The sequence below is a fragment of the Rattus rattus genome, chromosome 2 (assembly GCF_011064425.1).
Source record: "Rattus rattus isolate New Zealand chromosome 2, Rrattus_CSIRO_v1, whole genome shotgun sequence".
Lineage (NCBI taxonomy): Eukaryota > Metazoa > Chordata > Mammalia > Rodentia > Muridae > Rattus > Rattus rattus.
The window spans coordinates 99,717,129-99,730,215 of record NC_046155.1 but is presented as its reverse complement, the minus strand read 5'-3'; the positions used below and the strand labels follow the sequence as shown (position 1 = coordinate 99,730,215).

Sequence of the window (13,087 nt, the reverse complement as noted above, 5' to 3'; positions counted from 1 at the left end):
GCTCTGGGAGGAGGCTCGAGCAAGTCTGATAATGCAGAAGGGGGAGGGAGCGTGGAGGAGGAGGAACAGAGAGAGGCCCAGACAGAGAGGGAGAGGAGGGAGGAGGGAAAAGACACACAGAGGTAGAGACTGAGAGATACACAGACACGGAGAGAAGCACAGGAAGAGATGGCTGCACCTCAGAGAGAAATAGAGACCAGAAAGGGGTGCAGAAACACAGCTGTGAGAACAGGGATGGAGCTGGGGGCCCCAGGGACAGGAGAATATAACCCAGACTCGCTGGGGCCCCACCACAAAGTAGTCCCTCAGGGTGGGAACACACCATTGTCTTCTGAATCTGGGACGGCAAAGCCTCGTGCAGAACTAGCTGTCATCCCTTCTAGGCACTCTGGCTGTCTTTGTGTCATGTCCTAGGGTGCATACCAGTGTGAGCTGTCTGTCACATAGCAGACCAGCCTTGTCACAGAGCCTACCTTCAGTGACTGTTTCCCACTGTGGGAGCTGATGCCTGAACTACTAGGAGTTGTGGGTACCCGGGCTACAGCCTGCCCCTCCCCCACCTCCAGTGGCCACAGGTTCTAGGCATGGGGAAGGTCTACCGCCTTGATATCCTGTCCCCGTGGAGGGCTCTTCAGGACAAGGCTTGAACCTAACAGAACTGGAGCATTTAGCAAAGGAACAGGTAGGCAGTTGTCTCAGTAGACAATTATTGTGCGTGGGAGAGAAAGTGCCACACCATGAAACGGGCGTGGTAGTGGGTGGGAGACAGTTAGGGTAAGGAAATAGAGTTCTGACTCCACCATTGATTTATTCATACTTCTGCCAACACCTACCACTGGGCAGCCCCATCAGCTATGACTTAAACTGTTTCTAGCCCCTGTGCCCACCCTGACCCAAGCAGGAAGTTGGCACTATTTCTAGAGGAGGTTCTAAGTTGTGTCTTTAAAGGCAGAAGGGAGAGCTAATCCAAGGAGATGCTATGGTGAGTCTCACAGGTGACCTCATCTCTCCAAGTCGTGGAGAGAGTGCCACCACCACTACCACCACCCACACACATACACACACCAGGCAGAGAAGCCCCTGAGACTTAATGGAAACCTGACACAAGCTGAAGGGCATGATGAACAGGAATGAACCAGTTTGTGCAGGCAGCCTATCCAAGCAGAGTATTATAGACACGGTAGGCCTCTAGCCTCAGATACGACAGGCTTTGTGGGAGCCTTTGGTTCCCGTTTGGAACCCCAAAGACAGACCTGCAAATCACAGAAAGCTCTGAGGGAAATGCTTCTCACTCAGAGGAAACATAGGCCGGGCTGGTTCAAAGCCAATGGAGTCATTTCAGGAACTGGTGTCTTTTTACTTAGTAGTCTCACACCTCTGTCTGGGACCTCCCTGCTCCAGGCCTGTGAGCCAAGAAGATGTTCTCCAAGGTCCTAGACCATGGCTGTTTCTCACGGCTACTCCTTGGACCCAGAATCTGCTCATGGACCTGAGAGCTGGTCAGTGGACCTGGGCCAGAAGAGTTCAAACGAATGTGCCTCCTGCCTGTGGGTGTTTGAGGCCTTGACTGGTCCCCTTTCTGCTCTCCCATTCAGAAATGGTAGTGGTGGCTTCCTGCTCAGAAATCTCCTGGGAACAAGGTAGTATGCTCTCTTCCTTATCCAAATGCCAGCCCACACCGTACAATTTCCCCGAAGCAGGATCTGCAGGAACAGGGTCATGGTTCAGAACAATGAAGACGAAGTGGGCTCCAGGGCTCAGATGGGATTTAAATTCTAGCTCTGCCACATGCCTAAGGAAGTCATTTCACCTCTTTGAACTACAATTTCACTCTCTCTGATGAAAGACAAGGTCACAGATTCAAAACATAAAGAGTTGTAAAATTTGGGAGAACAACTCTAAATTTCCCAGTAAACAGTTCCCTATCTCACAGAGGAAGCAGTTGAACGGATAGAACCCAAGATGTAATAGTCCCACGTGCTGGGACAGGGGCTCCCCCAGGACAGTATCTGGATGGGGGAGATGCGGAAAGGGGTGAGGTGTTGCAATAGTCCAAGCTTCTCCTCGTCACCAATCCTCCCTCAATCGCTGAGATCTTCCGCTTGGCTGCAGACTCCGCCCAACCAAGACCCCGCCCAAGGATGCTCTCCAGGGTGCTGAGCCAAGCCTGCCGCGTTCTAAGGCCCCTGCCCTCCGCATGAGGGTCAGCAGTCATCTATTGTTTTTGTTTTTTCTAACTGGGTCGCGGTAGAAGCCAGTGGGAGGAGGAAGGGTGCTCATGGAGATGAGGATGGCTGCCGAAAGCGATGAGAGAGTATCATCTTTCTGGGGCCTCCACGGTGCCACTCCTCGCCTCTGGAGGAATGCAAGATGCTGGGTTCCAGCTATCTCCTCTTCAGCGCCAGCCTGCGCCTCCTCCTGCGCTGCTGCTTCCCTCCTACCTTCCAGACGGCCCCTCCTCTGTCTCCCTCCTGGGCGCATCCCATCTTTGCCTCCACAATGTGGATGCTTCTAACAAAATTCCCCATTCTCTTTGCCCCACTGGGCAGAGATCCTTCTCCCAACACACCGACTCATCCGGCCCTCTCCTGGGGTGCCAAAGGCCAGTATAGTATGTCTCTGAGCATCTCCTCCGGGAACCATTGGCCAGAAACCCGAATAGTGAAGAACCATCGTGACTGTTGCTTGCGTGTGAAGTACCAGCAAAATTTCCAATCCCTAGACCGAACTTCACAGCTTGGTCTCTCTCCTCCCCTCTGCTCCTCGAGTCCTGCATCCCCAGAAGTCAGTGGATTCTCACATCCATCCATACTTATTCACATGCCCCTGATTCCCCCTTTTATTCTGGCCTCTCCCCAGCCCCCAATTCCATTTCAAGCCCCGTATTCCACATCCATGCTGCACCTGGTGGCAGCTTCCTGACATATGCGGTCACGTTGTGCTCCCCTCTAAACCATCCTCCAACCCCAATCTTCCACCCCTAACTCAGGGTCAAAGGCATGGTCCTCAGTCTGGTCCTGGTTATCCTCTTCTGTTACAGGTGTGTGTTGGGCGGGGGGCGGGGGAGGTCCCTATTACTTTCCAGTCCCCTTCTGTTCCTTTCTTTGTATATCATTTATCCTCCAGGATACTGACTTCCCTTCTTTTTATTTTTTTTTAATGCCCATCCCAAATCCTGGCCCACCCTTCCTGCACCAACTCAGCACACAACCAACCCAGCCCTCTTGGGATTCTGAACCTGGAGCTAAGCTGCGTTTGGCTTTTCCTCCATACCTTGCATTTGCCCCACCTCCTTTTTCTGCCTATCTGAGTTTTTCTCATTTCATCTGCTGAACCCTGCTTTCCTGGAGGTTAGGCCTCGACTCCCAGCCCAAGGGTGCAAGGGAAGAACGCTGATGGAGAAGTCCAGAGAAAGAAAGAAGGTGGGAAGGATGGTGCTAACCAGAGCCAAGTTCAGTCCAGGATCATGTTGCAGTGAGTCTAGTAAGGAGCTGGGGAGGTGCCGTCCCCTACTTCCTGGGGCAAGCTGATGCTGCAATGTACAATGTCTTCTACTGGGGATGGGGAGTAATTGTCAGGCCATGGACTTCGTGGGGGACTGGGACACCCTGGATGATTCTGTCTGGGGCCAGGGATATAGAGTGAGGACCCACCCAGGGTCTTGGTAACAAGCACTCATGAGGGCAGTGGAGACATGAATTGGTAGCTCAGAGTCAACCCATAGTGCCTTTCCCCCTGTGGCCAGGAAGCTGCCTCTTGTAGGTCTGATGCCCAGAGCTATGCCATTGTGGAAGCCCTGGCATGTACGCTTGGTGCCAGGCACAGGTCATATTGGGAGGGACCTCATTACAGCACTAGAAACAAAGCCTTTGCTTTGACAAGGACATGGAAAGTCACTGTGGTGTCTAGAACAGCTTTAGGGTGGAACAACTCCTTCAACATCTCAGGAAGGTGCCTTTGTCAGTCCAGAATCCACAGATGACGAGACATGGGTCGGTTTCAAGTTTGAAGAGCGGTCAGCTTCCTATGAGGGGCGAGGCTGGTGACCATAGGTGGGGGTAGTAATCTCCAATTGCCATTGGGGAAGAAGCTCTGGGACAGATATCCAGTCAGAGGAGAGCCACAAGCTACTGTGTTCTCCAACCTAGAATCCAGTGGCCCTGCTTCCTCCCCAGTGCCATGGGTAGAGCTAAGTAGATGTGGCTCAGAGGAAGACCGAGGCTGAGCTGGGAAAAGGCAGATGAGAGGGGCCAACCTGGAGTGTAGCTGGACCCCTGGGTGCCTCTACTAGAGGCTGATCTCATGGAGCATAAGAGGTCAAGGCCAGAAAGTCCAACTCCTTGTTACACAGATGGGCAAACAGGCCAGGGATATACCCAGGACCAAAGGATGTAAAGGGTGGAGTTGGACCGCAGAATAGAGACTCCTGGCCATCGTGTCCCAAATTACTCTCTCCTCTTCATACTCTCTGCCTCTCCTCTAGTAAGGACAGGGCTCAGCAAAGGAGGCTGTGGATACAGCTTAACACTTGGACCCCCTCCCCCGACGAGGATGTAGCATTTTGCTAGGATGGATCAGAGCAGAGGCGATCCCTGCGAGTTCCTCTTCTAGGAAAGGTTTTGCTGTCCTCATCTCCCTTCAATCCAGCACACCAGGACCCTCCTTTCCCGGAGTCCCCCAACCTCCTACTCAGTCCTGCTTTACCTCTTCTGTGCAACTCCCCACACCTGAGGGGGGAGGGAGGGGGTGTGACTCAGTGGAATAAAGGCAGCTGTTATATTTGAATGATTACATAAGCCAGGAGGAAGGCAGCTGCAACGTGACCGCACAGAGGCCAGGAGACAAGTCAAACCTGGGTTGGAAGGCAGGGGTCTCCTCCTGGACTCTGTGCACTCTAGTCTACGGCAGACAACTTTTACAGGACCAGAAATGAATCACTGTAGGGCTGCAAAGTCTTCCCTAGGTCTAGGCACTTAAGGAAGGGTTTACCCCACCACACCACACCACACCCCCCAAAACTACACACCCTAAGGTCAGATCCTGATGAAGCTGCAGAAGCTGTCAGAGAGCCCTCTCCAGTGAGGAAGACACCATTGAGAAAGGAGCACCTGCCAGGACAGGTACCTTGTCTGTTCTGTCCTTGCTAGGCCACTTCCTGGCCACTCGGGGTCTCCCAGGGTGAAGTGAGAGAACACATGAAGCCTTGGCACAGCAGGTATTCCATATTCTCGCTGGCAAGGCAAGGGGCTGGTTGGGGGTTTCACGGGGAGCCCAAACCCACATTAAACTGACTTCTCTGCCCTGAGTAAATTGACATGCGTGGCAGATCACCAAGTCAAGAGTGAGGACAGGAGGGGCTATGGGACCCTGGGCGAGCCCCTGAGCAGTGTTGGTGTTTGCAGTATCCTCCCTGCAGTGTCCAGGGAGCATCAGAGCCTTCAAGCCCTGAGCCTGCAGGGCAGTGCGCCAAGGAGGGGTAGGACTAGAACAGGATGCAGGAGGATGTGGTGACCAGCACTGGGCACCAGCACAAGGCCCACCTCCATCAGGCCTACCGGGCTCCTCCTATGCAACCCCCACAAACCCCGGAGGAGGAAGGCTGTGCCCACCCAGACTGTGTTGCCATGACGCTCGCTGGTCTCCATGGTGCCAGGCACGCAGCCCTCCCCTCATCAAGAGAAGGGCTGAAGGTGACAGGAGCTGAGGAGATGCGGGTTCCTGGCACCCCCTCCTCATCTGTCCCTCTGCCTGGATCCTTGGAGTTCCTCAACTTGAACCTCCAGGAGACAAAGCAGAGAAGAATGACAGTTTCCACTTCGGAGTCAAAAGAGTGACAAAGAGGGGACTTATACAGAGAAGACAGACAAGATTGCCGGGGAGTGGCAGAGGGGGAAGGGAGGGCGGGATGGCAAGAGGGAGGGCACACTCAAGTCACCAGGCAGAGTGCCTCCCAGCTGATAAGGGGTGGGAGGTACAGTCCTTAGGCCCAGCTCTTTGGTCTGTGGGTGGTGGTGGGCGGACAGAACAGAGGAGGAGGTGGGGGAGGAGCAGCAGCAGGAGGGAGAACAATTTTCCTAGAGAGCTCTTTGTGTGTGGGTGTTCCTCCTCCACGTGCGTGTGCGTGTGTGTGTGTGTGTGTGTGTGTGTGTGTGTGTGTGCCCTGCACTTGAGTTATGGCAGTGCAAGCTGAGGTGTGCAGGCACGTGTGTGCGGAGCATGAGTGTGTGCATGTGGCCTATGTGCGCCTGTGTCACTGTGTCTCCAGGGTGATAAATACAGCAGTAAGAGCTGTAACCAGGGCAGAGAAAGTGTGGAAATTTCCACAGGCTGAAAGTAGCATAGAAGAGGGGATGGGTCAGGGCCAGTGAGCTCTTCATGGCTAGCTGAGTACAAATCCTCCCCATGTTTTCATAGAACGTGGGCATTGGGAAGAATAATCCAAAGGCATTTCCTTGACAGGAGAGGCAGGGAGATTGACTCTGACCAGCGCTTGCTTGTTCTCTCTCTCTCTCTCTCTCTCTCTCTCTCTCTCTCTCTCTCTCTCTCTCTCCCTCCTCTCTCCTTCCCTCCCCCCCGTGTGTGCACACATGCCCATATGCGCATGCACACTCATGCATGCACGCGCTTGTGCATGCATGTGTGTCAATGAGACAGAAACAATCACACAGTCCCAGAGTAGGATCTGGGTCATTCAGGTCACTAAGTAGCTAAGTGGTAGAAAAGATGCTGCTTTCTGGTAGGGACAAGGCGCCCATTAGACAGGGATGTGGTCATGTCTCTTGGGTAGCCAGCAGAGCTAAGACCTGACAGCCAGGGTGTGGAGGGGAGGCCCTAGGGTGTCTGATGCCGAGAATGTGAGGCCCTGGGTTTGCATGGGTGCTAGGTTCCAGCTACAACAGGTCCTTACTGCAGGCTACGTGCATTTGTCTGGGCTCAAGGCCATTCCCTCTCTTGGACAGGCCTCTCCTCAGCATCCTCTACCCTCCTGTCTTCTGGACTTGAGCTCTTCATGAACGCTCTTTGATCAGCATCCTCTCTCCTCAAGGGTTTCCTTCTCCCCACACCACTTACATCTGCCCCACACGTTGAGCAAAGCTCTGCACACGGTGGGTATTCAACAAGTGCTTGCTGAATGAGACCTGAACACAGTAAGTATTCAATAAGAGCTGGCTGAACCTCTCGAGCTCTCCTTCTGGATGTCACAAAGATATCCCTGCAGATAATATCTGGTAAGACTAGCAAGGGACACTGCTTGCACTTCCCACTTACCTGCTCATTCAGTGTTCCCAGGAGTCTATTGGGAGGCAGCTCAGCTCCAAAGGACAGAGAGAACACAGATCAGAGACCTAAGCAACTGTCAAAGGCACTATAAAGGATATCGGCCTACACCGATGCTTTCCAAAACAGAACTGTGGGCAGGCAGCCATGAGAGCGAGGGGGCAGGGAAGAAGTTCTGTGCCCCCCCACCCCAGGGTTAGCACAGTGGTGGCAGGTCCAGCTCTTCCCCCCCCACCTGCCTCACTCCTGCCTGTGTGCCCGCCCGGGGACTCTGGAGCCAAGGGTTCCTCAGTCCTCATTGCTGGATATCATGCAGAGCAGGAGGGTTGAACAGAAGTCAGAGGACAGAAAGGCAGATACCCCAGCCCTCTTCTGCCCCGTATCCTTCCCTGCCTACTTTCCCCCCAGCACTCCACCTACAATGCCCTCAGTGCCCAGGGTGTGCCCTACTGCAGCCTTCTCTCAGAGTTCCCTCCCTGTTCTCCTCCCCAACATCCCATGCGATCCCCAACCATACTCCTCCAGGAAGTCCTTCCTCCTCCAGGAAGTCCTTCCTCCTTCAGGCTCCCTACCCACAAACTCTAGGCTACTCCCACCCCAAGCAACCTCAAGTACCAAGTGCACCCCTCCCTTCTGGCATTGGCTCCAGTTTTAGGAAGCCTTGAGACAGCAGGTCCCTCAACACTGTAGTCACAGGTATCTTTGAAGAAGTTTGAGTCTCAATCCTGCAGGGATATGACCTCACCCCAAGGGAAAGCATTCATTCTACCGTGTCGAAGACAGTGCCGGCTAGCGTTCTCTTTTCGGGGAACACTCACAAGAGAGAGCAGTGCTGAGAGCATGAGGAGAGCTGAGGAGACTCTAATATCAGGCAGGGAAGGCAGAGAGCAGAGGTTCGGGCTTAGGTATACATTCAGTAGGCACTGGGCAAAGGGCTCCGCTCATGTGCTAGAGCCCAGGAGACCAAACCAAAGCACCTCTACTGTGCTGTCTTATCACACATCATTAGTCCCTGGCCAGAGGCAGGGCTGAGTGGTCCAGCTGGCAGCGGAACAAGGCCAGAGCCAGGAACATCACTTGGGGAGGGTGGGGGGTGGGAGGGAAGATGGGTTGGAGGGTAGGGAGGGTTAGGAGGCGTTACACAGACCCTGCTCAAAATTAGCAACTATGAGTGGTCCATGACTGCCCCCTAGTGGCCAAATGCAGCCCCGTTCCTAAACCAAGGTAATGACAGTGCCAGCCCAGCAGAGGGCACGTCCAGTTGCACCTTCTTCCTTGGCCTCTGGGGTTGGTGGACAGTAGATCAAAGTCAGGGAGGAATTCTAAGCAGATCTTGGGCACATAAGCACTCAAGCCATGCCCTGCCTAGAGGACATGGTGATTTGGCTTGGAGCAGCTCTCTGAAGATTGGACAAAGTGATGGAGACCTTAGGCCAGCTTGTACAACAGGCTCAAGGATCCTGTGCTGTGTCCTGGCAAACACCCCACCCCTTCCTGAGAAATGAGGCAAGGGACACACATCCAGGTGTTCAAGGCCCCACAGCATCCAGGTTCCCATTGAGGGGGATCACAGACAGCACAGGTGGCCCAGCCTTGTCCAGCTCTGCTCAGCAACTTCCGAGGCCTGGGACAGAACACCAGCAAGTCTGTTCACCAGGCCTTTGAGATAGGGTGGTAATGAGACTCCAGAGACGGCAGAATGCTCGGCACTTTCCCAGAAGCCTCCAGTCTGTCTTTGAATAGCTGGTGACCTCTGCAGGTCAGCACTTCCCTCTGAAGGCGATGCCCTGTGATGTGAGAGGCAGGCTCCATTCTGGAAACATGGTGCCCAGGGTGAAGGCCCCCTTCACAGTCCACCAAAGCTTGTGGCATGCACTGTGGCCTTGTGTCTCCAGCAGGGGCTGTGAGCAACTGTGCCGGGTCACTAACACTGATCTAGGCCCCAGCTCAGATGGTTGTAGGGACCAGGGCTCAGACTAGCTAGGGTCTGCCTTATCCTGAATCAGGAATTCCACAGCCTGGCTGTACAGGGCCAGGACAGCTCAGTAAACGTGCAGAGGGTGGGACTCAGGCTTTCGGCTTCAAAGTACCAGACCCACCTCTGAGCTTCACAGCCAAATGCACCCTGAGCCTGGGACACCAGTCCCCCCAAACAATCGCAGGCCTCAACACCATAGGGTAAAATATACAGATATATTTATATTATCAAAAAGTATCCAAAGTGGGGAAGGGATGGCAGGCGGCCGCAGCCTGGCATCCCTGCCAGCACACACCAGAAGAGGGCTGACATCCTCTAGTCCAGATTTCATCCTGTAGAAGCTCCCCATGAGCTCCCTTGTAGACCCCCTAGGAGTTCTTTCAGAGTATCACCTTTTCCTGTTCAGGGGCCTGTGGGAAGCGGGTGGGCTCCCTCCTAGCGGGGCCCCAAACCCTTGAGCCTCTCCTGCACAGCTCCTGATTTCTGTCCATCTTTCCAATCCCACTGAGAGGAGAGTGACCCTGGGTAAGCAAGCCAGGTCAAGAGCATTGCATGCCTGGAGAATAAGGGCCCCTCCTGGGAAATCCCCACTGCCAGCCCATTCCTGCCCAGCCAAGGAGCCTGCTGCAGTCAGGATGTGGGATGTGGGTATGGCTTCCCCGTGTTTTCTGTTGGCTCACACCAAACACGCAGAGCACGGGGGAGTCTGAACAGGAAAGCTCCTGAGGGCAGAGATGGCGTCCCAAGTCAGAATGACTCCTATGCTCAGACGTGACGGAGGAGCTGTAGGGAGCACAGAAACCCATAGCCTATCAGTGCTTTGTGGTAATAAAAGGGAACAGCTAGCAATGAAGTGGATACAGAAATACCAGCAGTCGGGATTCCCAGGCCCGGACAGAGGGGGCCCCAGAAACCTAGGAAAGGGACTACACAGGCTCTGAGAGACATTAGTGAAGTGCAGGCAGGCATCCAGCCAGGTCCCACCCAGCCTTGCCCACGGGGACCAGAGCCACTTACGGAAAGGGGGTCGGCAGTGAAGGCTGCCACGCTCCGGCGCATCTCATTCTCACTGCCGCGTAGAGGGATCAGTGATACACTGCCCATCCGGACCTCAGGCACTGCCCGGGACACTCGAGAGGGCTCTGAGGGCCACACCAGGCCATCGTGCTACGGAACAACCAGGAAAGGAGTGCTAGGGTCTGGGCCACACCTCAGCTTGCAGGCTCAAGTTCCACCCGCCCCTTCTCAGAAAAATCTCCAGATAGGATCTGAGCTGACGCCTTCAGCTTTGATCGAAGCTGATAGGAGAAGCAGCTGCTTGCAGATGACCATATCCCAGCACAGCCCAGCCAACTAGATTACTCAAGATCCGCAAACCTCCCTCAGAATGCAGCATCAAGAAAATGAAAGACACTGGGCCTCCTCTTCCCAGCAACCAAGAACTACAGAATCCACCCTGTTTCCATCTAGGCCTTGATCACTAGGAAGCTCAGAGTAAAAAGAATATAACACCAGGAACTCAGCCTAGAGCCCTAACAGTGTTGACTCCCTTCTCCCTGCACAGTTCTGAACTCTGCTGAACATCTGTTCTAACTCATCTGTTTCATGTCTAACTAGACTCTGGCCTTGTTCTGGCTCCAGGGCAGTCCCACAGCTTGACTGCTCCATGGGTGTGCCCCTTCAGGCGCTTTTCCCTGGACACAGGTGCTGAGCGAGCTGAGAGATCTCCTTTAGGCTCAATCCTACACACAGCTCAAACTCACTTGAAACTCAAGGTCTAGTTCAGCTTCTTGACCATGGTCTCAAGGTTCTTACAATCCTGCTCCTGACCCATGCCAAGGTATGGCACTGCTGGCTTCTCCCCTTGCAAGTGGTGAATGTAGAGGTTTGAATGAGAAGGACATACATAGGCTCATATATTTGAATACTTGGTTCCTACTTGGTGGAACTGTTTGGGAAGGATTAGGAGGTATGGCCTTGTTGGAGGAGGTGTGCCACTAGGGGATGAGGCTTTTAAGTTTCAAAAGCCCTTGTCATTTCCAGTTCTCTCCCCCCCCACTCCTCCCCTCTCCCTTCCCTTCCTCCTCCTTCTCCCCCTCCCCCTCTCTCCCTCCCTCCTTCCCACTTGTGGATGAGGTCTCAGCTACTCCTCCAGTACCATGGCTGCCTGACTGCTTCCACGGTCCCCATCATGATGATCATGGACTCTAACCCTGTTGAACCATGAACCCCAAATCAAATGCTTCTTTCATAAGCAGCCTTCTTTCTCTTTTCACACCGAGGTCTATGGATATGCTGCTTCCTCTGCCTGGAAGCCACTCCTCTCTAGGTGAATGTCCCTGTGTCCAGAGACCTAATTCCTATTCCTAATCCTTTCTCTGCTGCTGTCCCGCTCTCCATGGTGGAGCCTCTGGATGAACGCCCTGAAGCTGGTACCTGTACAGAGAGGAAGGTGGCAAACCACTCTCGAAGCTCCATCTGTGTGTCACAGCAGAGGTACCTGCAGAAGGTACAGGGTGGGTTGCTGCTGAGGGCCTTGGAGAGAGAGCATTCTGCCTCCCTGTCTCCTCATAAGCCATAGAGCTAGGCACAGAGGGGAGCCCCAGTCCTGCCCGTCTCCCTTAGCCCTTAGAATGGGGCCCTGGCTTACCACTGCTGCTTCTCATGCTTTTCTGTCTCATGCACCACCGTGAAGCCCCAGCTGCAGGGAGAGCCAGAGAAGGTGTCACTTGGAACTTGCCAAGACTTGTGGGACAGAGCCCAGAAGCCTGGGCAGAGCAGAGCCAAAGCATCCCCCAGTGCAGCGCACTAAAGCCATTGTCCTTCTCTCTCCCCACCCCAACGCTGGGCCTGAGCTGGGGATGGTATGTGTGTCTAGCATGCCCAAGATACTGAGTTCTATCCTCACCACTGAAGAACAAAAGACCATCCGAACGTGTTGATGTCTGCCCAAGCCCACCCAAGAACCAGAGTCAGCCTGGTGCACAGCAGATGAGAGTCAGAAAATCAAGTCACATGACTGCAGTGCCTAACAGCCACAGTGGCGTGCATTGCTTTTCAACTTGCTCAAACATATACGCTGGAGACACTGCTCAGTAAGAGTGCAAGCATGAGGATCTGAGTTCAAATCCCGAGCAACTGCATAAAAAGCTGGGCATGAGTGTGGGTGCCTGTGACTCCTGTGTTGGGGAGCAGAGACTGGGAGGTGGACCCCAAAACACAGTGACCAGACACTCTAGCTTGAACAGCTTCAGTGACACCCTGTCCCAAGAGAATAAGGCAGAGAGTGACAGAGGAAGACTTCCCAAATCCTGCTCTGGTTTCCACACGAGCATACAGAGGTCTATGCACCCAGACGCTCACTGGCATGCACCACACATACAAAAGGCACACTCACCCCTCCAAATCATAAACTCACTCTCTGTTACATGAGGAGACACTGAGCCCTGAGCCCTACTACAGAACCCCAAACTCAGGAGGCTCAGGGGTTACCTGAAAAACTGCACTTCTATGTCATGCCTTGGTGATGCTACTGGGCAAGAGGACCCTGACTACAAAACCACTACACTATTCCTATAGAGCTCCGAACCCCAGCTGGGCCTCCCTATCAGTTCTTGACCCCATCCGTCAGTTCCTGGTCATAGGCCCAGCACCTCAGTCCTGACTTACCAAGTAGGTGGCCGCAGTTTCTTCTTTACACCCAGGTAGACTTTGAGGCTCTTGACAGGCCACTCCTTCTCGGGCCGGTGACTCTGGGGGGACACTTCCGTCAGTCAGGTGGGTACAGTCAGAAGTAGCTCTTCCACTGGCACACTGCCCTCTCCCATCCCC

The 13,087-nt window shown here is 54.0% G+C and overlaps 1 protein-coding gene across 1 annotated transcript in view; it reads right to left on the bottom strand.

The window, feature by feature from the left end:
* Positions 1-9,452: 9,452 nt before the first annotated feature.
* Arap1 (ArfGAP with RhoGAP domain, ankyrin repeat and PH domain 1) overlaps positions 9,453-13,087 on the bottom strand; it is a 45,640-nt gene continuing 42,005 nt past the window's right edge. Inside the window, exons 30-34 of the mRNA XM_032893081.1 lie at positions 12,926-13,008; positions 11,907-11,957; positions 11,693-11,756; positions 10,274-10,423; positions 9,453-10,039 (exon numbers count right to left, since the gene is read on the bottom strand). Of these exons, the coding sequence (XP_032748972.1) occupies positions 10,022-10,039; positions 10,274-10,423; positions 11,693-11,756; positions 11,907-11,957; positions 12,926-13,008 (366 nt within the window). The 3' untranslated portion in view covers positions 9,453-10,021. The remainder of the gene's footprint in view (positions 10,040-10,273; positions 10,424-11,692; positions 11,757-11,906; positions 11,958-12,925; positions 13,009-13,087) is intronic.